This window comes from Pectinophora gossypiella, chromosome 16 (genome assembly GCF_024362695.1).
Source record: "Pectinophora gossypiella chromosome 16, ilPecGoss1.1, whole genome shotgun sequence".
Taxonomy (NCBI): domain Eukaryota; kingdom Metazoa; phylum Arthropoda; class Insecta; order Lepidoptera; family Gelechiidae; genus Pectinophora; species Pectinophora gossypiella.
The window spans coordinates 14,523,766-14,551,699 of record NC_065419.1 but is presented as its reverse complement, the minus strand read 5'-3'; the positions used below and the strand labels follow the sequence as shown (position 1 = coordinate 14,551,699).

Here is a 27,934-nt window from a genome sequence, read left to right as displayed (position 1 = left end):
GATGTCGCCGATAAATCGTGGCTTTTAATTTGCCCACATTATTGTTACGGCAGTGGAGTCTCCGGCGCTCTCGCGACGTCCCCACTTTCCATAACCTGTCTCTCAGCTCAGCCAGCTGTCAGTCTGACACAAGAACCACGAACAAAGTTGCCAAACTAGAAAAAATCTACCAAACCATAAATTCGCCGAATCAACGACAACAATCGATCGACTTGTTTGATCCCAAAATTTAAACAATATAATTATAATATATCAAAAATAAATGTTGCAGATAATTTTAATATACCAAATTTTAAAGAAAATAAAATAATTAAAAATATTCGGGCCCATCGATAACCCTGCAGCGCCATCTGTGATTTCCTGCGGGTAAAATATAAAAACAACGTTATATCGCAAGAAACCACTAGATGTCGCTACAAGGCTCGTTGGTCCGAAATGCTTCGTTACAGTATAGTGATTTAAAAATTAGATTTTTTGAAAGACAAATTGAACTGGCTGCAAGTTGTCTTTGATTACTTGTGGCTCTGCCCACCCCATTAGGGATTACGGGCGTGAGTTTATGTATGTATGTATGTACAAATTGAACTGGTATTAAATTAAATTTTAATTTAATTATGGTACTAAAAGCATGCTATTACTATAATTTTATTTTAATTATTTCATTATTATTACAATTTGAAAATGTTTTAAATATTGTAAGTTATACCCCCACCACCTTATGATATTATTTATTTATTTATTTAGATAGGTATACCAACAGTACACATATTATAAAGTTATAAAATGCAAGTCTTAAATTAGTTTTTGTATATGATATTTAGGCAACCAATAATTGTCGAATTTGTTTTCTAATTCATGTTTGGATCATAAATTATTATCACGTGCTCAGCGGTGAAGGAAAACATCGTGAGGAAACCCACATTCCCGAGATTTTCGGAGGTATGCGACCTAACCTGTGTTGGGCTGGTTTTCCCTTCGCGGGTTGGAAGGTCAGTCAGGAAGTCGCTTCTGTAAAAACCGGATCTATCAAATCTTCAGGTTAGGTAAAGCGGACAGCGGATAATTCTGGAGAGATGATTGATGATGATGATCATATATCTCATCCACTAACATGAGCCTCTTCAATTTAGAGAGAGAGATAAGTCTCATAATTAGTTATCTCTAAAGTTAGTTAAGTTAGTTTTCTGATTATTTGTATATCTGCCTACCCCACCCTAGTGTAGTATTATTATTTAAATTATTTTATTACACATTAAATCACATAATAGAATTAATAAAATAAAGTAATAATAAAATAATTTAAATAATAATCTCTAGATTACAAGCGTGATTTAATGAGTAATATTTTTTTTTAATTTCCCGCATTGGAGCAGCGTGGTGGAGTATGCCCCATACATACCCCCTCCGGTTGATTGAGGGGAGGCCTGTGCCCAGCAGTGGGACGTATATAGGCTGTTTATGTATGTTATGTTAAAATAATTTCAAAAGCAATTAATACGTGCGTGAAGTCACGTTCGGTTTGATTGTGTATTGTACTGCGACGGAACAAAGACCGATTTAAAATGGCCACGGTTTATCTATAGGTCACCCCTCTTTTGTAGCATAACTAGCATATCAAACTGTTATGCAATATGGCGCATGCGCTGTATATTAAAAAATACCTGAACTCACGTTAGTAATTTCTAATAGGGTGGGTACAGCTGCAAGTAAATCAGAAGATATGAAGTTCACGGTTGCGTTACTAACTAGATAGCTTAATACAACTAAAAGATTAAAAACTAAAACATGACTACAGAAAAAGTTCATTGGCCTATTACTACTGTTAAAATTTAATTTTAAGCTGATGGTTTTCACAATAAACAATAAAATAAAATAAATAGGAATAAAATAATATAATAATAAAATTACTTATTATAATAATAAAATAAAATAAATAAAAATAAATATTTATTTAAGCACGTTATCTTAATAAGTAAGTCCCCAAAATAATATAAATGTAAGTAAATATAAGTTTGAAAACTAAAACCCGACTTCGGAAAATGTGTGAAACAAGAGAATATTTTTCTGAAATTCTTCCGAATAGTGATTTTTTTTTTAATTTTAGTTTTTGATTGTAGTTTTTTTTAATTCGTCATAAATCGTAAACCGCAAAACATCGATTAAAGTAACAACGAACTATGAGAACTTTTATGTTACTGGAACCCGTCATGGGCGAGTCCGACTCGCACTTGGCAGCTTTTTATTATTATTCGCTTCCAGTCTAATCAGCTCGCGACACCAAACACTTCAGAACCCCGATACCGACCCCGCCGGCGTGGTCGACGATTTCCCTCATTCAGCGCTTATCGCTATCGACTCACTAGGGTCGATTAATCCTTTCAAATATTCTTCCTCTCAGACGACGCCCTGAGCCGAGGTTCGCGCCCAACTGGGCACCTTCAGGCCTGTTGTCTTAAACGTTGTACCGGGTGAGAGCCTTCAGCGCTTCCCATTTGTCCGGCAAAGTAGTTAATGCCATCTGCGGCAAATCTACAATAAGTCACGTCAAAAAAAGCTTCCAGTCTAGTCCTATAAATAAAATTGCTAAGACAAGGGATGACAATCTGGGGTCTCGACCTCTCAAGTCGAGTAAATCGATCATCGTAAATGTATGCGGGGGCCGAAGTGTGCTCAAGGAGATAAGAACGTCGGGATCAACTCATCACTCGAGCAAATTTTGACACGATTTCAACGGAATCTACGGTTCAGGCTTTGAACAGATAATGAACTTGAGAATATCAGGTGAGATGTAAATTACAGATTGATGCATACGTAGATAGATAGAAAGATCATTCACTGCAAGAACGATCGGTGCGATTATGATTCATACGTGTTCGACCATATATCTATGTCTACCTCATCTTGTTATTGTTATAATTTGTTGATCTGTTACCGATTATAATCGACGAATCTACAGTGCACGGTAAAACTTTTTAAGTTTGTGATGTACTGTACTAAACATGATAATGTACTTTGCAATTGTTTAAAAAAAAAAAAAAAAATTGCATGAACACAGGAAATATACAGGTTGTTAACAGCCTCCGTGGTCGTAGTTAGAGCGTTAGACTCACGATCTGGAAGTCCGGGTTCGATTCCCGATGGGGACATTGTCGAAATCACTTTGTGAGACTTTCCTTTGTTTGGTAAGGATTTTTCAGACTTGAATCACCTGATTGACCGAAATAGTAAGATGATTCCGTGCTTCGGAGGGCACGTTAAGCCGTTGGTCCCGGCTATTAGCCGTAAAAAATCACCTCCACCAACCCGCATTGGAGCAGCGTGGGGGGAGGCCTGTGCCCAGCAGTGGGACGTATATAGGCTGTTTATGTTATGTTATGTGTATACAGGTTGTTGATTTCTTAGATGACTTGCTTCAATGTGGCCATTTTAACCCCCCTACAAGTTTAAAAACCGTGGTATACAATCATAGCTATCTCGTAAAAATCAGTATTCGGAATAATTTCAGAGAAATATTTTCTCGTTTCATTCTTTTAGAGCGTGATTTTTTTTTCAATCGGGTTTTAGTTTTGAAACTTATACATTTATTTATATATTATTTTCGAATCTGTAGTCTTTGCCTACACCAACGGGAAATAGGCATAATGGTGTTTTAGTATGTTTTATAAGCTTTTCTAAAAGCAACAACACATACTCGTCATCTCCAGCATTATCCCATTTTTCACAGGGCCCGGTTTGTTACAGAAGCGACTGCCTGTCTGACATTCCAACCCGCGAAGGGAAAACCAGCCCAATACAGGTTAGGTCACGTACCTCCGAAAATGCATTTCTCGGAAATGTGGTTTTCCTCACGATGCAACAGTACATACTATACGTTCTAAATTTAAAAACTAAGTCCATTTGAGATTTGCGGTGGCCAGTACCGAATTAATTTAGTAATGGAACAGCATCGGCCTAAAAACCCGGGCTTGGCATAGGCAGGGCTCCACCGAACTAGGACACGTTGATTTGAACTAAATCTAGGTACCTATATAAATTTCCATTAGGTACCTATCTTAGCTCTACGTTGTATTATAAAGTATTATAGAGGGTGTGTTTGCTCTGCTTAGAATTCAAATTCAAATATATTATCTTTATTCAGTAGGTAACATAGTTACACTTTGAATCGTCAATTTTTACATAACGAACGTCTAATCCGCCTAAAACTACTACAGCTTCTCACAACCTGTATATAGCGATAAGTGTAAAGGAGACAAAACTTTGACCCCACTGGCGGGATCGCGATCACAAGATTTTTTTTTGTAAAAATTTTGGGATTCTCTTAAAATGCATAAATGGTTTTGTCATAATTTTAATTATCATAATCCTTTTCGCATAACGTTTTTAAGCATAATAGTACTTTCCCATAATAACACCTAAGAATACTGGTTTGTTAGGTATAACTTATTTTTGGACTAATATTTGTTGGTATAAATTTGATTCGCATATAAATAGGTATCCATAATTCTTTTTTAGAATAATAGTGTTCTGTCATAATTTTTACAAGGCATAACAGTAGGTTAGGGTACGGCGGGGCTGGCCCTCGGGCCACCCCTTCGCCGCCAGTGTTGGCAACATCAAGGTCTATATTATTTTTACTGCAATATTTTGTCCTATGGCAATATTACAGGACTTTACGCCACGGACTTTGCCGACGAGGCACGTTTTCTTGTATCTTTTAACTTTATGTAAATATTTCCTAGTTCTTAATTCTAATACAGTCCACTTTAACATCTCGAAGAGTTTTATTTACCGGAGCGACCATCGCCTCCAACATTGGTCCATACGAGACCGGGAAAAATCAGTGACTTTGAAGACAAAGAAAGCAGCGCGGCGGCGGGAAAGTGTCGTCAACATAAAGTCAACGATAGCATTTTTCCTACGACGGGTGGCAGCGATTTACGTCGAATTATTAATGGACGAGCCATCTATCGCAACAAAATAGGAATTTGCGGCGATTCTATACATTCTTCACTTCAACTTCAACTTCAAACGCTTCGCGCCTACGAGGTTTGGCGGCAAAATTTTTCCTAGTCATTCCATCGCTACATAATAGGCTGCAGAAACAGCGATAAGAAGATTATAGAAGAAGGAACAAACCTACATGTTTTCACGCTACATAATCGTGAGCATCAATTCTGTTTCATATTTTCAAGCTACACGCAAAATTTATCGTGAGCGGCAATTTTTTTATTTTTTTTTATAAAAGTGACTTCAATTTTTTCACTTCAATCTACTTCAATATTGACTGGGTATCATTGATCGGTGTCTTCGTCGCACATATTTACCGCAAGAGGGCAACATCTATTCCACTCACTCACTCCGTGTGCCGTGTGCGTGCGGCCTATAATACAACGGCGGCACAGCATTTCAGCCAATCACGGACGAGCGGGAAATTTGACGCAGAGCGGCAACCAATCACAGCAAGGTGACGCAGTGAAGCTCTACCGGCGCGACGAGGAACGAATCTCCGAACAATTTTTTGAATTTTTTACTCATTCAGCCATTTTAATTTTTTCGTTAAATCATAATTTCATTTTTTACATTTTATATTTATACAAGTTTTATTCGTTTGTTATATACTATTGTAATTGTTATTAACGGCAATGGCAGACGACGAGCGTTTTCATCATTTAATTGCAGCAAGAGGATACGTAAAGGGCACGTTGACACGGATTTTTAATTTTGTGGCTAGTGAACAATTCAACAAGGCGACTATGGACACCTTAAACATTCGCAAGTCGCGGCTCGAGACTTCGTTCAAGGAGTACGAGCAGTTTAATGTGGAAATAATACAGCTTAGTGATGACGACAAGGAGGATGTAGAGTCCATGGAGGACAAGTATTACTCGGCCCTTAGTTCCCTGAGCAGCCAACTGTCTTTGCTCTCTGGTACGGCTATGCGTACCGAGAAGCCTAACACGCCGTCAACGTCGTCTGCCACGGCTGCCAAACTCAATCTGCCTCAAATTCAAATTAAACCTTTCACTGGTAAGTACGGTGACTTTAAACCGTTTATTCAACTGTATAACAGTATGATTCATAACAACAGTTCGTTAGACAATATCCAACGCATGTACTATTTAAGGACTTTGTTAAAAGATGAGCCTTATGACTTAATTAAGAACTTACCTTTGTTAGATGAGAGCTATGAAGAGGCATTGCAATTAATTAACAGTAGATATGACAATCGTCACTTGATTATTTGTGATCATATTAACACAATCTTGGATATGCCCTCTGTATCAAAATCAACCTCAGTGCAACTGCGCGAGTTTATATCGACAGTTAGGCAGGAAATTGCGGCTTTAAAGAACTTAGACGACTCAGTTAAATCGTGGGATGCCATATTATTGTGTCTTTTGTTTCGCAAACTAGATACCTACACGGCACGAGCATATCAGATGGAACGAGACCTGAAGGCTGACCCGTCCCTCAAGGAGTTCCTTGAGTACCTAGAACGACGAGCCATGGCTCTGGAAACTGCAGACCAGGGTATGGTAAGGAAGAAACTGGCTGTCAACATCGCAACCGACTCAGGAGCCTCCGGATGTCTGAAATGTAAGTCCACAACCCACAAATTATTTAACTGCCCGCATTTTAAATGTATGGCTGTCGCTGACAGAATAAAGTTTGTTAGGGCTAACAAGTTGTGTGAGATATGCTTAAATTCACACACTAAAAAATGCAGATACCATTTCCGATGCGCTACATGCAGGCAAGCACATAATACATTACTGCACGCTGAGGAAGTGGTCAATAAAATACAGTCATGCAATTTTTCTTGTGACAATGCACATGTGATCCTTCCCACTTGCCGTGTCAAGGTTGTTGCTAAGGATGGCACGGAGCACACCATAAAGGCCTTATTAGACAGTGGCTCACAGGCTTCGTTTGTTACCAGCAAGCTTGTCAATATGCTAGGCATGACTCCTAAGCGGAATGCGGCTGATATAGTTGGTATTTCCAATGCAAAGACCAAAATATCCTATTCCCTTCCGTTGCATGTCTATTCATTGAAGTCTGACTATTCAACTACGGTCAACTGCCATGTCATTGACACAATCACATGCAAACTCCCACAAAACAAGATTGACTTGTCGTGTATGTTCATCCCACCTGCCTTACCACTTGCAGATGATAACTTTAATGTGCCTGGGGAAATTAATATGCTTATGGGTGCGGACATATTTTTTCAGGTGATACTGCCATCCACGGAGCCAGAGCGCCTCTCATTGCAGAATGAGCTGCCCACACCGCGCTTCATAAACACCGAGTTCGGCTATGTAGTGGGAGGTAGTGTTGCAGACCAGCATGCGGCTGATAAGGTTGTATCTTTGTTTTGTCAAAGCTGTGATAACGGTCTTAATAATGCTGTAAGTTCATTTTGGGAAGCTGAAAGTGTACCACATGTATATAATGAAAAAACTACAGAGCAAGAGCTCTGCGAAAATATATTTCAAAACTCTGTGAAGTTGCAGGACAATCAATTTTCATTAGATTTGCCTTTGAAATTGCCTTTAGATGAGGTAAGCAATACATTAGGTGATTCATTCCATAGTGCACTTCAGCGATTTTTGAGTTTAGAAAAACGATTACATAAAGATGAGAAGTCTTTCTCTGAATATCAGAGCTTTATTAAAGATTTTATAAAATTGAACCATGCGCATTATGTTGACATTGAGCAATACGATTTTGCTAGGGATCCCCTATACTTTTTTGCTCATTTTGCTGTCATGAATGAACACAGTAGGTCAACTCGCTTAAGAACTGTTTTTGATGGATCATTGAAGGGTAGCAAGGGAGTGTCTTTGAATGACTTGCTATTGAATGGACCTGTTGTTCAACGAGACCTCTTTGATATCATTTTATTGTACCGTTTCGGCGCGTACACGATTACGGCTGACATTCGCCATATGTTTAGAAACATACGAATCAATCCTCAGTACACTTCCTTACAAAATGTGTTGTGGCGGGACAGTCCAAATGAGGACATTAAATGTATTCAATTGGATACCGTTACGTACGGGCTAAAAAGTTCTAGTTACCTGGCCACACGCTGTTTAAAAGAGTTATCAACGCGATTTAATAATGAGCTCCCATTAGCTTCATTTATTCTAGATAATTGTTGTTACGTTGATGACATTTTATATTCTAATGACGACTTATCTACGTTAGTTACAGCAAAGAATGAGTTGCGGGAAATGCTTGCTAGAGGTGGATTTCAGACACATAAATGGACATCCAACAACCCTGACGTCTTGTCTGACATACTGCCGGAACAGCGGCACTTAAATGAGCTGCCTAGCCCAGAGAATCAGAGTTTTAAAGCACTAGGTTTGAATGTCGATTTAAGTGACGATTCTTTCATAATTTCATCCCCTGGACCATACGATTTTAAACGAGTAACTAAGCGTAATATTTTAAGTTACGTTTGCAAATTTTTCGATCCCATGGGTTACGCAAGCCCCATTATAGTTAGGGCAAAGGTCATACTACAGAAGATATGGTCTGCAAACGTAGGTTGGGACTCTCCTCTCCCTGAAAACATAAAAAATGAATGGTTACAATTTATAGAAAGCTTGAATAAGTTAGAGCCAATTTATTTAAGTAGGAATATTCCTGTGAAACAAGCAGTCAAGGTGGAGCTCATTGGGTTTGCCGATGCCTCCAGCAAGGTGGCTTATGGTTGCTGTACATACCTGCGGGTCACATCGTCGACAGGTGAGGTCCTGCTAAGTTTACTTTGCTCTAAATCCAGGATTAATCCCCTTAGTAAAAGCCTAACTGTTCCCAGGCTTGAGTTGAATGCATGTCTGTTACTTGCAAAGTTAGTTAAAAAAGTGTATGAAACTATTCAGTTAAAAATTCCCATCCATAACGTATACTTGTTCTCTGATAGCAAGATAGTACTTGCTTGGATGAAGACAGAGGTGGCAAAGCTGGGAGCATATGTGGCAAATAGAATAAAAGTTGTTTGCGACTTAACATCCAACTTTCACTGGCTTTATGTTAATACTATTGATAACCCTGCCGATCTAGTAAGCAGAGGTATTAACCCCAGTGATCTTCCACACTCCAAGTTATGGTGGCACGGCCCAGACTTTCTGCGAAACAGTGAGTATTCATTCAATGAACATATGGACTTACCTGTTAATTTACCTGAGCTGAAGTCTGCTACACCCGGGTCACCTGCAAACCTACCTGAAGCCCGTCCTCCAGCGCCGTGATCTCCATGGTCGCGCAATCGCAAGCAGAGGTAATCTATTATATTTACAAGTATTCGTCCATACAAAAATAACACGAGTTTACTTATGTACTGAGATTCTGTCGCAATATTAAATCTAAAAACGATAAAAAACGTAATAACTATTTGTCTAGTGCTGAGTTTAAATAATGCATTGAGACTGGTTTTGAAACATGATTACTTTGCTTCACTTAAAGAGGAATTCCACTCTATAGGAAATGGTTATTGTTTTGAAAGGTAGGTATCTTAAAGCCTTTGTTTCCATTTGTAGATGAACAGGGCCTTTTAAGAGTAGGGGGCAGGCTTAACCATGCTAATGTTACCTATGTTAAGGAATACCCCTTGATATTATTTAAAAATTCACGTTACACAACTCATTATTCGGAATGAGCATTACATGCATTGGTAGGTAAATTTTAGAATAAGATTACAAAGTTATTTTGTTTTATAAGATTGATGCTTATGTTTTTTACTCACCTTAAGATACATTGTTATGTTTTACTTACATACCTATTATAGGATATTTTTATATAGAATAAGTTACATAAAATTATTATTTTAATGTTTTCATTTTGCAAACAGTTTTCTTACAAATATTGTTATGAGATGTAATGTTTTCTCTTTTAATAATAACAATTTCTTAAAACTGTTGTACATCTATACTCTGGTCGATAGTTTTTCTTTAACTTATATAAAGGCATTGTATCAGATGTAAAAGGTTACTATTTGTACTTATGTGTCTAAAGTTTTCACTAGATTGTTTTTCACTTAACTTAAAAGAAATGTTATTCATGTGCTTCATAGAATACATTAAAATGAATGTTTTACATTGAATTGATTAGCTTCACTTCAGTAGTATGTCTTTAATAGTTTGATATTCTACTCTATAAGTTGTGCTTTAAAAGGTTAATTACTTCAATTTAAAAATAAGTCATATTCTGTGAGGCCGCAGCATGTTGGCAACATCAAGGTCTATATTATTTTTACTGCAATATTTTGTCCTATGGCAATATTACAGGACTTTACGCCACGGACTTTGCCGACGAGGCACGTTTTCTTGTATCTTTTAACTTTATGTAAATATTTCCTAGTTCTTAATTCTAATACAGTCCACTTTAACATCTCGAAGAGTTTTATTTACCGGAGCGACCATCGCCTCCAACAGCCAGTATGTCTATCTTACACACGAAAAGTATACTGAATGATCACCAACAGCATGAAATAGAGTCAAAAATTTTAAAAGTCACAATCATGAACCAAATGCAGCCAAGGAAAAGTAAGTTTCAAAAATGTTCAAAGTTGTGCCAAAACTTTTCTTATTCGGAGTATAGTTTTTATGCTTATAATAATTATGCTTATATGTCATTAATTATTATGCTTATAGTAGTTATGAGTTTCAAAATTATGCTTAAAAGGTTATGACAAATGAATACTATGCGTAACTAATAATAGGACAAGTAACAGTATGCCAAGTTAAATTATTACATAAAATTTTATGAGTAAAAATAGAGAACCTTGGCAATTCTATGTCCGAACACAAAAGACCACTGAAAAAAAAAAAACTTAAGTTTTTTTCATGCCAAGTTTGACGTGACATACGCAAATTACGTTTGTACAATGTTCCTTTGAACTAACTCGGGCTCCAAATAAAGGTAGATTCAGACTAATGTGGGTGTAACGCGCAGGCTCTGCAGCAATAAATCAAGCCTAAAGACTCAAAGGACACAAATCCTCGCGACGACAAATTAAAATGAATACGTTTTTTTTTCTGAAGAGCTTCGTCTGTCTAAGTCATGGGAATAAGCGATATTGTTTTTTTGATAAACTTAAGTACTCGTACTTGTAAGTAACTTGTAACTTATGAACGTGTACACTTGTAAGTTTTGATAAACACGGCCCAGGGCCGTCTTTATAGCCAAAGTCGGCTTGTCAGAATCGTATTACATTTGACAATGTTATAACATATATTTATAATTCTCTCCGAAGAGGTTCAAGTGGCACGGGCCGTAGCCAAGTGCTTTTATTGTTTCAGAGATAAAAACTTCCTGACGATGCGGTATGTATTTAGAATTACTGCCTTTTGAAGAAGCGTGAATTATTATTATGTTTGTCATTTCCATATCTCGGGACTATGGAGTCCCGGACATTTGCAATGCGTGCGTGGGGCCGAAGCCAACACGTATAGGCCCCTTAAGACAATTTAATCAAAATTTTTGATTTTGTAATCAAAAAGTCCCTTAGTAATAAAAAGGCACTAAGTAAACCTTATTTTAGCTAATAAGTCCCTAATTACTGCTATTTTATATAATAAAAGTGACTAAGTCCAACCTATTTGTAAAAAAACCCTAAGTATAAAGTATGAAAAATACAAATACAAATTGATTTATTTGTGAAACACAGGTAGATAGATAGATAGATAGATAAAAACACAGACACACACAGGTAGAGTAGGTTGTTATACATATATATATACGATACGTAGGTTAGAGCGCTGATAAAGTCAAGTGGTGTTATGATAAAGTCTTTAAGTCGGTTCTCTATTTTTACGCATATTTTTTTATGTAATAATGTACCATGGCATAATGTTACTTGTCCTATTATTAGTTACGCATAGTATTAATTTGTCATAACTTTTTAAGCATAAGCATAATAATTAATGACAATAATGACATATAAGCATAAGTATTATAAGCATAAAAACTATACTCCGAATAAGAAAAGTTTTGGCACAACTTTGAACATTTCCGAAACTTACTTTTTCCTTGGCTGCATTTGGTTCATACATACATAAACTCACGCCCGTAATCCCTAATGGGGTGGGCAGAGCCACAAGTAATCAAAGACAACTTGCAGCCACTGTTGCAAGTTCATGATTGATTTGGTTCATGATTGTGACTTTTTATATTTTTTGACTCTATTTCATGCTGTTGGTGATCATTCAGTATACTTTTTGTGTGTAAGATAAACATGCTGGCGGCGTAGGGGTGGCCCCAGGGCCACCCCCGCCGCACCCTAACCTACTGTTATGCTTTGTAAAAATTATGACAAAACACTATTATTCTAAAAATGAAATTATGGATACCTATTTATATGCGAATAAAATTTATACCAACAAATATTAGTCCAAAAATAAGTTATACCTAAGAGACCAGTATTCTTGGATGTTATTATGGGAAATTACTACTATGCATTTTTAAAAAACGTTATGCGAAAAGGATTATGATAATTAAAATTATGACAAAACCATTTATGCATTTTAAGAGAATCCCCTTTAAGTCCGTTGCATTATATACGTTTTAATCTTAAGTCCAACTAATAGTCAACCGATGTCCCTTAGTCCTAAATACCAATGATAAAAGAGGCTAAGACCAGCCGTTTGAACTGAATGACTTAATTTTAAGAGTTGATTATTTCTATAATAGTGGTAAGAAAAAGATGGTTCTTTTTTTTGAAAATATAGTTGATTTATTTCTTATAAATTGACTTTTCATTTTTCATCTTTAACTCCTTCTATTGTAAAACTCGGTTTTCGGACTTAGGGACTTCTGCATCTCAGGCCTTCAATTGTCGCCTCGGGCAATGCACTACTCGGTGACCACAATTAAAAAGTAAACTGTACGGGTCTGTACAGGGGTGGAGTGAAGACGTAGTGTATGGCAACGAGCCGACATTTATTTTTATTTTTATTGAGACGAATACATTACAAGGCTGTTATTTAAATAAATAAAAATCCGCATAACTCTTGTGACTTGCGTCCAATAGCAAGGTATTACTAGTGCTCGTGCCTCGTGCGTTACGTTTCTCAACAATGCGTACTTGAATGAAAAATGGCCGCCAAGAGCGGAAGAAAATTGTTTTGGAAATTCATAAACCCAGATACTTACCTACCAATTTGGAAATTGATGCTGATGCAATTTGCTTAAGGGGATTTTTGGGGGGGAAAGGAGAAGGGAGCTTTTTTCGACTTTCAAAATTGACGTTAACGTTTTTAAGAGGATGGTGACGGATGGGCTTAAGGGCTATTGTTTTTATTATTAAGTAGGATGTGATGTATCTACGCTATTTTTATTAGGGCTAACTTTGATGTTAAGGCAAACTTACAATACTTCCATGTAGCTGTTTAGTCCAGGGCCTCTGAGCCGGCATATCCGGGAAAATATTACTATTCACTATACAGGGTGTTAGTGACATCGTAACGAAAAAGTAGAGGGATGATTCAGACCATGATTTCGAGTTGATATCAAGTGGAATTTCCCGTCGCAAAAGTATGGAACTGATAATAATAATAAAAAAACATTAAAATTTTCATGAATTTTCCGACAGGAAACTCCACTTGATATCAACCCAGAATCATGGCCTGAATCATCCCTCTCAGTATTTGTTGCGGTATCACTAATACTCGTACGCACTTGTATGGCTATCTGTACGTACTTGTACGGGGTGTAATTGACATTGTACTGAATAAGGGGGTCATTCAGCTAATGATTCTGAGTTAATATCAATTGAATTTTTCTATCGCAAAAGTATAGGATTTAAAGTAATTAATAAAAAAACATGTATTTTGCGACTTGATATTAAATCAGAATCATAGTCTGAATCCTTCAGTATTCGTTACAATGTCATTAACACCCTGTTCATGAAAACAAAATCATCACAAAAGTAATACCTAAAACACGAACCAATAGTTCGTGTACTTCGGCAGACACTCGTCAGTAATTATTCGTCTAAATTATTAACAAAGCAACAACCGAGCTTCTCTGTTCTGTGATAATACTGATTATAATTTCACAATTTACAATTGAAAATTCTGTCAGGGCGTAGCGAACGATGCGGAAGGATTTTTGGTCTGCTCGCACCTTTATAGGCTGATTTATTTTTGTTTTTGAATCTGAATGTTGGTACTGACGAAGCCTGTGGTGGATTTACATTGTTTTTATTATTATTATTATTATTTAGTATTACTTGTTTTTTAAGTTATATATTTTATAAATAATGTTTACACGTACTTAATAATAATATGTTGTTTTTATTTCCAGGTACAGAATCAAACAACGCAGCTAATGTGGTAATAACATTATTATTATGATTATAAGATCAGTGGGTCAACTCTTTCGGTACAAAGACGTGATGAAAAAGTGCGGCATTGAGCCATCTCAGTGGGAAAACAAGCCACTCATCATTATCAGCCCATTAACGTCCCCACTGCTGGGGCACGGGCCTTCCCTATGGATGGATAGGGAGATCGGGCCTTAAACCATCACGCGGGCCCAGTGCGGATTGATGGTTATTAACGACTGCTAATGCAGCCGGGACCAACGGCTTAACGTGCATTCCGAAGCACGGAGGAGCTCGAGATGAAAGCTTTTTTTTGTGGTCACCCATCCTATGACCGGCCTTTGCGATAGTTGCTTTACTTCAACAATCGCAGACCGAGCGCGTTAACCGCTGCGCCACCGAGCTCCTCTGAAAAGCAAGCCACTAATTGTCCCGAATGGAGAGCTTTGATTCACACTATTTTATAACTTTTTTTTTAAGGTATTTTATGTTGCAATTCTCAACAGAGTGGAAGAAGTAAAAGTAGTTGAGTTATGCGCTTACCAACAGCGCAAAAAAGTTATAAAATAGTGTGAATCAAAGCTCTCCATTTTGCGATTAATTTTTAAGTTATAAGATGTACATTACATGAGAGATCAATAAGAAAAAAAGATAATAATAAATAGTAAGTAATACCGTACAATGGGGACATTGTCGAAATCACTTTGTGAGACTGTCCTTTGTTTGGTAAGGACTTTTCAGGCTTGAATCACCTGATTGTCCGAAAAAGTAAGAAGATTCCGTGCTTCGGAGGGCACGTTAAGCCGTTGGTCCCGGCTATTAGCCGTAAAATCACCTCCACCAACCCGCATTGGAGCAGCGCGGTGGAGTATGCTCCATACCCCCTCCGGTTGATTGAGAGGAGGCCTGTGCCCAGCAGTGGCAGCATAGTCTGTTTATGTTAATACCGCATAATAGTACTAAGTAAAATTATTAACATTTAAAATTTTCATTTCAATGAATTCTCTGTAACTATAGAACGACGGCTCGACTAATCATTTCTTTAATTTAAATTTAAAAAAATTAATATTATTAGCATCTATGATGTCCTTTGGTAGTCTAATCATAATAAACCACTATTATACGCCTGATTTTATCAAATTATCGTTACTATAATATCCTAAATAAATACAATTGTGCTTTCAGAAGGCCATTTCGTAAGTTAAGATTGAAAATCTCTCAGCTTTAAGTGTAAACTCAGCTTAAAATGCGAAGCCCGTGTCAGGCGCGTATTAACAAACCCGTCACGCGTTTTAAGCCCTTAAGTGCGCAAGCGACATCTAAATACAAGGTGGCGTTTGGAAATGCGCGTCTCGCCCATTAGCTAAGTCTGGCAACACATATTGGAATCATTTGTGTAAAAATATAATCAGGGACTTTTTTTTTAATTTTAAATTGGTAAACAAACAGCATAAATAACTGTTTAAAATAATCATGAGTTCACGATAATTTGTAAACTTCTACCCCTTAACTAGTGTTGCCGCTCGATAGTGCCCTATCGATAGTTTTCGATCGAACTATCGATAGTTTACCAAAAAACGATAGTATCGATAATTAATCGATAGTATCGACTCTATCGATAGTATAGATTGCAATTTTTTAGTGATACTATTGATAAGTAACGATACTATCGATTAATTATCGATACTATCGTTTTTTGGATACTATCGATAGTATCGATACTATCGATAGTTAAAAAATGAAAAACTATTGATACTATCGATAGTTGAGAAATGAAAAACTACCGATACTATCGTTGCTTATCAATAGTATCGCCAAAAAAGAGCTATCGATACTATCGATAGGCCTATCGGTTGGGTAGATCATCTGATTTTGGCTGTTTACTATCGATAGTAAAACTATCGATTTTTCGAACACTACCCTTAACCGGCCTAATACATTCTCGTTTCTAATAGCATTTGACAGTTTGTCGGATTATTAGAAACTTTTGTAAACAGGTTAGAATGGAAGTAATAAGTACTAATGGTACTTATGTATTTATTTTTATTATTTTGCACTTCTTCTATCGTGTGGGTTGTGAGGTGGATTACCAACCCCATCAACCCTGGTGTCAGGGTTGTTACTGAAAGCACCCAGGTTATATGCATTCCAAAATATAGAAGACGGCAGAGAATTCCACTCCATAGCAGTGCGCATAATGATGGACGATGCGAAGCGCTTAACGTGGAATGCCAAACTAAGCAGTATGAGCTTTAAGCTATTGGTAACAACACGTCCACCAACTGGGAGGCCTGTGCCCAGCAGTGGGACGTCTATAGGCTGTTTATGTTATTTAAATAATTATTTTATATACTTATTCACAAACTTAACACTTTATATCACGCATAACTTTACAAAAAAGGTTATTATAAAGTTAGTGATTATTTAGAAGATATGAATGCATGGGATTAACTGTCTGAGAACTGATATTAGGCAGCTAAATTACTCAATTGTATACCAATATTTTATGTTTATTTTTATTTTTTTAAAGAACGTCTAGGGCCCTGTGCCGAGGTTTTTCTTGCAGCTTCTTTTCCCCGGCTATACAGGTTGTGAGAAGCTGCAGTAGTTTTAGGCGGATGAGACGTTCGTTATGTAAAATTGACGATTCAAAGTGTAACTATGTTACCTACTGAATAAAGATATTTTTGAATTTGAATTTTGAATTTGAATTTGAATTAACACCTAAATTTGTTGGGTGTTATAATATCATTTAAAAAGCTGTCACAAATCATCTCACAAAGATGTAAAGACCTGAAATGATATCATAATTATGAAAATGTAACATCTAAATATCGCTATATCAAAGCCGTCGTCCTAAAATGATGGAATACCGTCTTAATACACCCATATCCATTCAGATTACAAGATCTCAACACTCCTTACATGAGAGCAAATTAATTAAATGGAAATAGCATGTCGGACTAATATCCATTACGGAGTTGCTATCAGATACTATGTATACGTGACAAAACTGACAACATATAATTCGATTTAGCTCTCATATTAGGATAGTCATGTCGTCTGTGAAATAATATAACACACACATACAACACACACCGACAAATCAAATACACAGATAAATCTTGTACTTTTCTATAACGAAAATTGCAAATTCTGTGTGTGACTATATAAAAAAGCGATTTTACTGTTTGAAGAATAAAACCTATAAAGTTGAATACGTAAATTATATACTTAAAACAAGTAGTCTTGTAACGGTCGACAGAGGGACAAATCAAGCCGGCACTATTCATTGTCTAGTTATGGATATCATTCCACAACTATGGTCAGGGTATAAAACTGTTATAATGACGTCATAAATGTCATACTTAAATAATAAAATCAAAATAACAATAAAATTCTAAATAAATCAACAATAAAATTTGAATTATTTTTTGAAAATTTTAGACTGCGGCGTCTATTTTAAGATAAGCATTTTATAAAATCTTTGGCTTAGCCATTTAATCAGTTTACGATTTCGTTTATAATGAAGATTTAAATAAGTAATAGATACTTATATTTGAAAGCTCTTGAAATGAACGAAGCTTTTAGAATTTGATTTTATATTTTATTTCTCAAAAATATTTAATTCTAAAATTATTCGAAATGTGAGATTGTTTTTAAATTAAATTATTTAAGACATGAAAAAACACTAAAAAGCAACACATCTTTAAAAATAAAATACTTTTTTGATCATAACTCGGCATCCTTGTATAATAAAATTAATAAAGAAGTGTATATATTATGATAAAATATATTATGCATGTAAAATCATTATTTCTAAATGGCTTAAATCTAAAAATTACGAAAAGATAGAGGCTTACTTAAAAATGATAGAATAATAGGGTTACGATTATTTCAAGCACACATACACACAATCACCTATATTTTTTTCACGCATTCGTTACCTATAGTATGTAAGTTACTTTTCGTTGTTTATTTTACTTATTTGTAGTACTTACAATGTGTTTTCTCGGGAAGAGCAGAGTCTTCGTTGGCAACTGGTTGCGTATTAACAAAGGAGTAAAATTCTTCCTTTGCAACTCGTTGCGAAACGTGGTTGCGATGGCGGCCGAAGGGGGCGCTACGCTTAAAAGGAGGCTCCAATTACCTATAATAGTGTAAGTACTTATTGGTTTTCTACAAATAAAGTATTTTGTATTACTAGAAGGTACTGTGCGTCTATGAAACGATTGATGACGGTGGACGAAGCAAGAGAAGTATGTCAGGATCGAAGCAAATGGAATTCCATAGTCTCTGCTTTCCCGGTGGAGAATAGGCATGTATGAATAGACATTACTCGACATTTCTACCCTTTTTTTTTTTTTTTTTTTTTTGGTAACGAAGGGGAAATCCTCATGGATACCTCGCCACCCGGGGGAGCGACGAGGTTATGTCGGACTCCTACCGACTAAAACCCCTCCGATGGCCCTCTGCGGTGCATGTCGGGGAGCTCCGGGATCTCTGTCGAACGCACCGGTGCTCCCCTCGCACTTGCTTTCACTAAAGCGCGTCCCGGGGTAGATCCCCACCCCTACGCCATCCCAGTTTTACGGCGATGCGAGGCCATATCGCATTGCCGTCCATCCCGGAGATCGTGTGTTGAGTGGTTCGGGCCCCCGCCCTTATCACTCACGATCCCCAGTGTCCCCTTTCAGTCGCCTCTTACGACAGGCAGGGGGTACCGTAGCCCTATTCTTGCGCCCGGAACTACAGGGCGGCGACATTTCTACCCTACCCCAACCCTGCTATGAAATGTATGACTAATTCGACACCGGCATACTCCCTGAGGGTACAATTTGCATTTTACTATCCGCCGTTATTGGATGTATTGCAGATGATTCGTGTGACCCATTTGTCCTGGGGGCATTATTCATAGATGTTCTAACTAGTAACTTATGGTAGAGGTCTGGGCGGTTGATGTAATTATACAATAAAAAATAATACTAACACTCTCCATAAACAAAAGCAATATTGCTAATCGACATTTGTGCGCACACAACTAAATGATTTAGATCTATCACGTGCTCAGCGGTGAAGGAAAACATCATGAGGAAACCCACATTCCCGAGGAATGCGGAGGTATGTGTCCTAATCACGTAGCCAAGTTGGTAGAACGCTTGCCTCTCACCTTGAGGTCGCAGGTTCGAATCCAGCACAGGCCTAAATGAATGATTGTCGAATTGTTTACGAATTCATGTTTAAATCATAAATGATTATCACGTGCTCAGCGGTGAAGGAAAACATCGTGAGGAAACCCATATTCCAGAGAAATGCATTTTCGGAGGTATCTGTCCTAATCTGTATTGGGCTGGCTTTTCCTTCGCGGGTTGGAAGGTCAGACAGGCAGTCGCTTCTGTGAAAAAACCAGACCTGTCAAATCTTCAGGTTAGGTAAGCGGACCCTGTGAAAAAACGGGATAATAATAAACGCGGTTAGCATTCGCTGCGTCTATTGGTCGAAGTCCTCAATAACTAGCGCGCTTGCCGCGGGCTCTAGAACTTACCTAGACTAGACTCATCCCTATCTTATATCAGTGGTTGCAAATTGTCTAACCAAACTAGGGACCACAAAGTAATTTTTGTGAAATGTTCCCACCGGGAATCGAACCCGGGACCCTTTTTGAACCCGACTACGACAAAAGGAAGAGTTACGATTAAAGAAGGAAATGTATTTTAACGGACGGCTTCCGCCAGTGGTTTAAGCGATAAAAATAAATATTTTTATCACTGGAGATTACTTGGGGCGCCTATACCAAGTTTATGTATAAAAATATTTGTCGTTTTTTAAACTTAGAACTCGCTTAAATAAGCGCGCGAACTAAGCTTAACCCTTCTTAAACAGAAAACCGAGACGCCAAACAAACCCCAAGTGAATTTCGGTCCCCATCTTCCCTAAATCTTAGTGCGAGCCATTACAACCCTGTTAGCTATAAGAATTCACTTTGGCTAGGGGGTTGCGACGATTTGTGTCGGCGTAATATGGACAGCGTTATCGCGGCCTTATGCCGGGTTAGGGTGCATATAAATGGTATGAAAAAGCCCTTCAAAGCGGTGGAAATATTCAATTATGTATTACTAATAATTGTCAAAAAAAGAACAGTTTTCATTTCGACCTCCTCCGTGCTTCGGAAGGAACGTTAAGCCGTTGGTACTAGCCGGTACCTAATGCAGCCGCATTAGCAGTCGTTAATAACCATCAATCCGCACTGGGCCCGCGTGATGGTTTAAAGCCCGATCTCCCTATCCATCCATAGGGAAGGCCCGTGCCCCAGCAGTGGGGACGTTAATGGGCTGATGATGATGATGACTAAATAAAAGGCCGCCTGTTGTGCTTTTCTGTATATGCTGTCCTTATCTCTGTATTTTGTGTCCATTGTGCTCAATAAAGTTTTTATCTATCTATCTATCTATAGTCATAGAATAATTGTGCAACGGCCCAAGCTCACGATACGGAGGTCCCAGGTTCGATTCCCGGGGACATATCACAAAAATCACTTTGTGGTCCCTAGTTCGGTTAGTACATTACAGGTCCAAACATAAATATAAATTCATCAGTGATTTTGAGCCCGAGACGGCATTCGAACCCGTGATACTACGGTGTAAAGTTAAAGATCTTATTCTAAATAAAACACTGCATGTAGGCAACCTGCAAGCAGGTGTGCAAATATTCATATAATTATAATATATTATTATTCAAATTCAAAAATATCTTTATTCAGTAGGTAACATAGTAAAACTTTAAATCGTCAATTTTTACATAACGAACGTCTCAGCCGCCTAAAACTACTGCAGCTTCTCACAACCTGTATTGGTTAATTAATAGAGTTATTACTAAAGTTAAAGAATTCGTTGAAACTATAAAAACATATTTCACTTCACCACAGACAAACCGAGGAATTGGCTTTGTGGGGTTTTTATTGTACCAATATTTTCTGTATTTTTATGAAAAATAAACATTTTACTTACATAAATGTAATAACCGTTTAGTCAATTCATTCGTATTGGGATAGTCGTACAGTTTTTACCTCTAGTCGCAAGTCGAAGTCGATGTGCGGGCAGCCTAACATCCCGAGTGTAATAATAAGTCTGTCCGCAGTATCAGGGCGGCCTAATGTTGGTCACATCTGTCTCGCGACCACGTAGCGACCAAGATAGTAGTTATGTGAAGGAATTTTACTAGTGATGTACCTACTGGCTTTCTATGCTGAACTGGAAGTGAAAAAAAAAAACAAAGAACACGGTCAGCTACTTGTCCTCCTGGCATGTGGTAAAAAGGAATAGACTCTTGTCAGTGTAGCATTCACCATGCTACTTTTTAGGGAAAAATAGGGCAGTGATTAGTTGTTCATTAATTTATTTATAGTATGTAACATACATTTATACATTACAAAATTGTTCAGCCTTGTGATGGGAGAAGCTGAAGTCAGTACCGGACAGATGCGTACATGATTTCGTAAATAAATAAAAAAATGAGTTTGTTAGGCTTGTGTGTTGTACATGGAATATTATGAGTAGTTTCGCTTATGTTAACTTAGAACTTCTCTTCCTCGAGACCATGCTTGAAGAACATCATGACGGGTGTGGAAACTCCGTTAATATCTCTGTACTCCATCATCCCTTGCCTTTCGCCCCGCAGTACTCTGTCTGACGCGAGTAGGATGGCGCTCAGAGTAGTCTATTGCAAAGCCGTACTAGGACTCCTGCCCTCCGCGTCTGAATAGTACAGACAGTTACTGCTGCCCTCTGTCAGGTTCCAGGTTACAGCCCTTGTGACGCGCCGCTTCCATCCAATAACAACTATGTCCAGTAATTGTGTAATTGGGGGCGACCCTATTGCCATAACATACATAATATATACGTCCCACTGCTGGGCACAGGCTTCCCCTCAATCAACCGGAGGGGGTATGGAGCATACTCCACCACGCTGCTCCACTGCGGGTTGGTGGAGGTGTTTTTACGGCTAATAGCAGGGACCAACGGCTTAACGTGCCCTCCGAAACACGGAATCATCTTACTTTTTCGGACAATCAGGTGATTCAAGCCTGAAAACTCCTTACCAAACAAAGGACAGTCTCACAAAGTGATTTCGACAATTTCCCCATCGGGAATCGAACCCGGACCTCCAGATCGTGAGCCTAACCCTCTAACCACTAGGCTATTGCCATTAATCGGGCACAAATCGAAGAAACCATGTGATATCCGCGTGAAAATAAATAAAATGAATTCAAACTAATAAAGTTGAATTCAGCCGGGATTCAAACCCGTGACAATAAGCGTTCTCCGAAACGATTTAAAAATCTATTATAAATATCTAACAGTAGGTAACGTACCTACTGTGTATTTTCGAGCAGAACTCTGTAACAAGATAAATCAATATTCAATAAGCGGTCGCCAGTCAGATCATACGTTTGTGAAACGACGGCAATTTGCAATCAAACGCATTGCAACCGTGTCTTCAGCCTGCCTGACTGAAAAGATATATCAGTCTTATATTCGGTAGACCAGTGCGCCATGACGGGTGGAGATGGAAACCCGACGTGCAGGCAGAGTAGTAACAGGAGAGTGAGATGATTAGTAATAACGACGAAAATAGACAGTTTATTAATTAGCACTTCACAAACAAGAACTTGACGAAATTATAACGATGCTACTTATATAAAATAAAATGAAGAATTTAGTATTATAATCCAAAATTAGTGGGCACGGCCAGAGCTAAGCAGTGTTGCTCTTATCAAGGTCCGGGATGCAAACCGTGAGCGTAAAATGAAAGGAATTGTGGAATGAAATTCAAATTCATTTATTCGTCAACATAGGTAAAAGGGTGGTTACAATATAATATATGTCGCACTATGTCGCCCATTTCGGTATACGAATTTAAAACATAACAGATTATTAAATTACAAATAAAATTAATGAATAAATTACAATAGCATTCAATATAATGAGAATTTCGAAATTTAAATGGCCAGTATGTGCAGAGTTTGTACTCTGCTATACCAGCTAGCCGTTCTATACGGCGATACGGCTCACCACCTATCACGTTGGTCTAACAGAAAGCTCGGTGAGGTGTGGGTACTTAGTTCATCTTACATTGGATGTACCTCTGACTATCCTATTGAGATATAGCCATGACCTTACGTTATGTGCAGCTAGTCTACTGTCTGTTAGCCACTTCCGCGAAATTTCATGCTTCTAACTTAAATAATACAAACTTTCAACTCCTTCTTTTACTCCTAGAGTTGGTAGAGATCTCCCATACAAAATTTAAGACTCCTAGCATTTGTAGTTTCTTAGATTTCGTGATGTGTGAGTCAGTTAGTCAGTGAGTGAGTGAATGGCCTTCCGCTTTTATATGTACAGATATACAACTCTGTCTGCAAAATGTCCGCAGTGTGTGGGGTCTTAGTGAAGTAGGGCCCTTATTTTCAGTGTATGATCATCAGAGAAGGTAAACATACAATCTTACTTCGATTACAGCACGGACACTTCATACAAAAATATCGTTTCGCGTCCAACTGAACGTCCTCAGGCTTGTTGTCTTAAATTTTGGTACCGGGTGAGAGCCCTCAGCTCTCTCCATTTGTGGAGAATGATGATGATTTGTGATGGTTTTGCAGCAATCATGCGGAAATGTTGTGCGTCGCTTCTCACGCGAACTCGAGCCAGGCCCAATAGTATCCTGAAGACGTTATGTGATAGGTGGGACTCTAAAAAGGTGGATGGAGCTTCACACCCTATAATTTGAATTTATGGTCGCCAGAATAATGTCCTACGAACACTAGTTTATAAGTCGTTTGTATACTAACTTTCTATGGACTATGTCCGAAATAAACGGTTTTTATTTATTTATTTATTTGTCCGGTCAAGTAGTTATAGCCATCTGTGGCAAAACTACAATGAGACACGTCAAAAAAGTCTGTTATAGTGACTAAATCGATACGTGACCGATTCAAAATTACTTATTTCTCATTTTAATGAAGCAAAAATCGTTCTGCAATCCCGTATCGGCAGACCTTTTATAAATTCCAATTGTGATTTCCCAAAGCGAGGCATTTAAAAGTATCAGTGCCATTCAATATAGATTTTTAGAGTTCCTTAGGTTACCGGTTGAAGCAAAGAACATGTGTTTTTTGATATTCAAAAATGTAAAATGGGAGGATATGAGATTCCCGATATTTCGACACTGTTGCAAGTGCCATGATCACGGTCATGGTCACGGTCATCCCGTGATCATGACCTTGCAACAGTGTCGAAATATCGAGTCTCATATCCCTGATTTAAACGCGGTAAGAACCCGAAAAAGTGCTGGAAAGAGTTGAAGAAAAGAAAACCATATTGAAGACTATAGAGAAGCGGAGAGGAAATATGATTGGTCACCTGATACGACACGATTCATTTATAACAAACATTATAGAAGGAAAAATTGAAGGGAAGAGAGGAAGGGGTAGACCTAGGATAACATTTATGAAACAAATAAAAGAGAAGGTGCAGGTCGTGTCGTATCGGGAGGTGAAGGTTTTGGCGGGAAGAAGAGAGGAATGGCGGTTACTCCACCGACAATAAAAATACGGCAATGTCCATGTGAAACAATGTGAAAATAGAAATAATAAATATAAAAAACAATAAAAATTAAAAAAAAGGATTTCAATCAACACTGACAAAATCGACAATGTCAGACCGTAGCCGTAGTTGTGTGTATAATGTACGGTCACGAGCATTAAGTAAACACTTTGGTACCATGTCACATTAACTTTTTTGACAAATTGAACTGTAAGTCTCACTAATTGTCAAAAATGTTAGTGCGACAGAGTTCTAAAGTGGGTACATTATATTGCTCATGACTGTACTATTATTAGCAATTAATTTCAGCTGTTTAATCGTTTTCAAATTCTTCAATACTGTAGTAGCATTTCTGTAAAAAGCTTCTTAGGCGGGACTTAACATGTGAATATTCGTAATTATTCTATTTTTATGATAGGTACTTAATTAGAAGCGTAATTATTTTAGATTTAATGAAAAAAAAAAAGGTATTTTCGTCAAATATTATTAACACAAAATATTCTTGATGGTGTGAAATCCTTCGTGCGCGAGGTTGATTCGAACTTGGTCGCTTTTTAAGAAGCTATTTTTTAAATGGCAAAGTTGAGTCTTATCGAAAATATCTTTGTAATAAGATTACAGCGTCTTTAGGGGGTACCTACTACTCGTATTTGTAAGCTTCCGGTGTATTGTTAAAAATATCCGGGCTAGGTATTGAAAAAATAAAAATGGTGTGAGTACTTACTTACCGTCTTTTTGCCTTTTTAACACATCGTATAAACAAACTCAGCAACCAGAGACTTCTGGAATGTCATCGTAAATTCTTCCTTTTAGCGGCATCCTTTTCTGTTGCACAACAGCGTCCTTGTTTTTCTTTACTAGAATGGTCAGAGAGATTCCAGCCGAGATTATTCTTATAAATATTGAAATATTGTTCCTCCCAGACGACGCCCTGAGCCGAGGTTCGCGCCCAACTGGGCACCCTCAGGCCTGTTGTCTTAAACGTTGTACCGGGTGAGAGCCTTTAGCGCTTCCCATTTGTCTGGCCAAGTAGTTAATGCCATCTGCGGCAAATCTACAATAAGTCACGTCAAAAAAAAAAAAAACGATATCCACTTCCGTTACAGTACAAACGTTATGGGAGGCAAGATATCCCTCAGCTTTTGACTCACGCCACAAGACATAGATTGAAATAGGCGCTCATTTGCCACCGGACGCGACCATTGCTCGGGTATTCGTTCCTTTATCATCCTCAATGCAGGACAAATCCCATTGTCCACTTCCATTGTGCTCTAATGCCGTCTCTTACCAACTTACGACATTCCTGATTAAATGGAGAGGGACATGACTTTAGGGATATTTTGTTGAAATACTCCCGAGTAATAGAGATGAAAGGCGAGAGTAGCTCAATGCATAGACACGCGAACTGGGAGCGGAAATTATTAAATGTTTGTGGTTTCACATAGATAAACGGTTAGCGGCCTTTGTGGTCTAGCAATAAGTGCTTTGGCCTTTTGGTTTGGTAGCGCCAGGATCGATTCTCGGTGCGCACACATCATAAAGATTATTTTCGTGATCCCTAGTTTGGTTACAGGACAGAACAGGACATTGCAACTGATCAGCCGATTATCCGAAAGTGATCCGTGCTTCGGGGGGCACGTTAAGCAGTTGGTTCTGCATGCTATTTGCTTAAAGTATGTAGTAGTTACATGAGTCATGTTAGAGGCTTTTAGCTCCTTAAAAATAATACTCTGGTGTCAGGTGATGAGGTTGGTCATTGACCCCACAACCCGTGCATGACAGTCTCACAAAGTTATTTTTTGTTAGACATACCCACCGGGAATCGAACTCGGGACATCCGGATCGTGAGCCCAATGCTCAACAACTGTTCTACGGAGACCGTGACTAAGCCAATTGGGAAGGTACCTATTATTTGGAGTTGTAGTTAAGACTTTGAGCGAAACAACGCTTGATTCTGTCTCATTTAATCATTATTAAGGGTGAATATCAAAAAAGCATAACAAATTGAATCAAATCGCTTTTAAACTCCGTGGAACGGAAAATCAGGCCATCCAAACGAAATTTAGTCAAGCGTGCTCCGTACTTCACAGTCGACAGTAACAGCTGTTCATTTATTTATCCCTTGAAGTATCTATCCAGATAAATTAAATGAACGAGTTATTTCGTCAGTATTTGTCTCGGCTATAGTTAATTAGATACTTTCATAGAGTAAAAGAAAATAAAATTCCACTTGGTATTTACTCAAAATAATGAGCTGAAAGAAAATCCCGCAGATGGCATTAACTACTTGGCCGGACAAATGGGGAGCGCTGAAGGCTCTCACCCGGTACAACGTTTAAGACAATAGGCCTGAGGATGCCCAGTTGGGCGCGAACCTCGGCTCAGGGCGTCGTCTGAGAGGAACAATATTTGAAAGAATTAGTCGATCCTAGTGGGTCGATAGCGATAAGCGCTGATCGAGGGAAATCGTCGACCACGCCGGCGGGGTCGGTATCAGGGTCCTAAGGGTAATGTTACAGCCAATCTAAATATACCAGGGCTTAGACCAAGAGGACGACCAGAGTCCAAAAACAAGATGGGCGGATGTGGTCAAAAAGGACCGTGCTGGTGCAATTTCTTCGAGAACGACACGTCCGATAGAGCGAAGTGGAAGAGAAAGATGAAGAAGGCAGACCCCACCATCAGATGGGAATAATAAATGCCAAGGAGAGAGAGAGAGAGAGAGAATGAACTGAATCATCCCCCTCAGTATTTGTTACGATCTCACTCACACCCCGTACATGTACGTACAGGTGCCATCTGTGATGTCATAAAATTACGTTGTAAACGTACGAAACCACAAGATGTCGCTACAAGGCTCGTTGGTCCGAAATGCTTTGTTACAAGCCGTACAAGTACGTATGGGTGCTAGTGACACCGTAACATATTCGTTACCTGAGAGCGATAATCAGACCATGATTCCGAGTTGATATCAAGTGGAATTTCCTGTCGGAAA

The 27,934-nt window shown here is 38.1% G+C and overlaps 2 protein-coding genes across 6 annotated transcripts in view; both read left to right on the top strand.

Moving 5' to 3' along the window:
• The window catches only part of LOC126373760 (Ig-like and fibronectin type-III domain-containing protein 1), a 216,641-nt gene that overhangs the window by 32,274 nt on the left and 156,433 nt on the right, over positions 1-27,934 (top strand). The window contains exon 2 of one of the 3 annotated variants that reach the window (XM_050020031.1): positions 14,320-14,348. The exons of the other annotated variants lie outside the window; for them this stretch is intronic. The gene's annotated coding sequence lies outside the window, so the exon portion shown is untranslated. The remainder of the gene's footprint in view (positions 1-14,319; positions 14,349-27,934) is intronic. 3 annotated transcript variants of the gene reach the window in all.
• On the top strand, positions 5,229-10,406 carry LOC126373819 (uncharacterized). 3 transcript variants are annotated; one of them, XM_050020142.1, is made up of 3 exons: positions 5,229-6,027; positions 6,415-6,597; positions 7,236-10,406. In XM_050020142.1, exon 3 carries the CDS (start codon positions 7,773-7,775, stop codon positions 9,264-9,266), a length of 1,494 nt encoding a protein of 497 aa, XP_049876099.1. In that variant the 5' UTR covers positions 5,229-6,027; positions 6,415-6,597; positions 7,236-7,772; the 3' UTR covers positions 9,267-10,406. The 3 variants fall into 3 exon arrangements, with proteins under 3 accessions (XP_049876099.1, XP_049876101.1, XP_049876100.1); XM_050020144.1 differs by having other exon boundaries at positions 5,232-6,027; XM_050020143.1 differs by lacking the exon at positions 5,229-6,027 and having other exon boundaries at positions 6,041-6,597.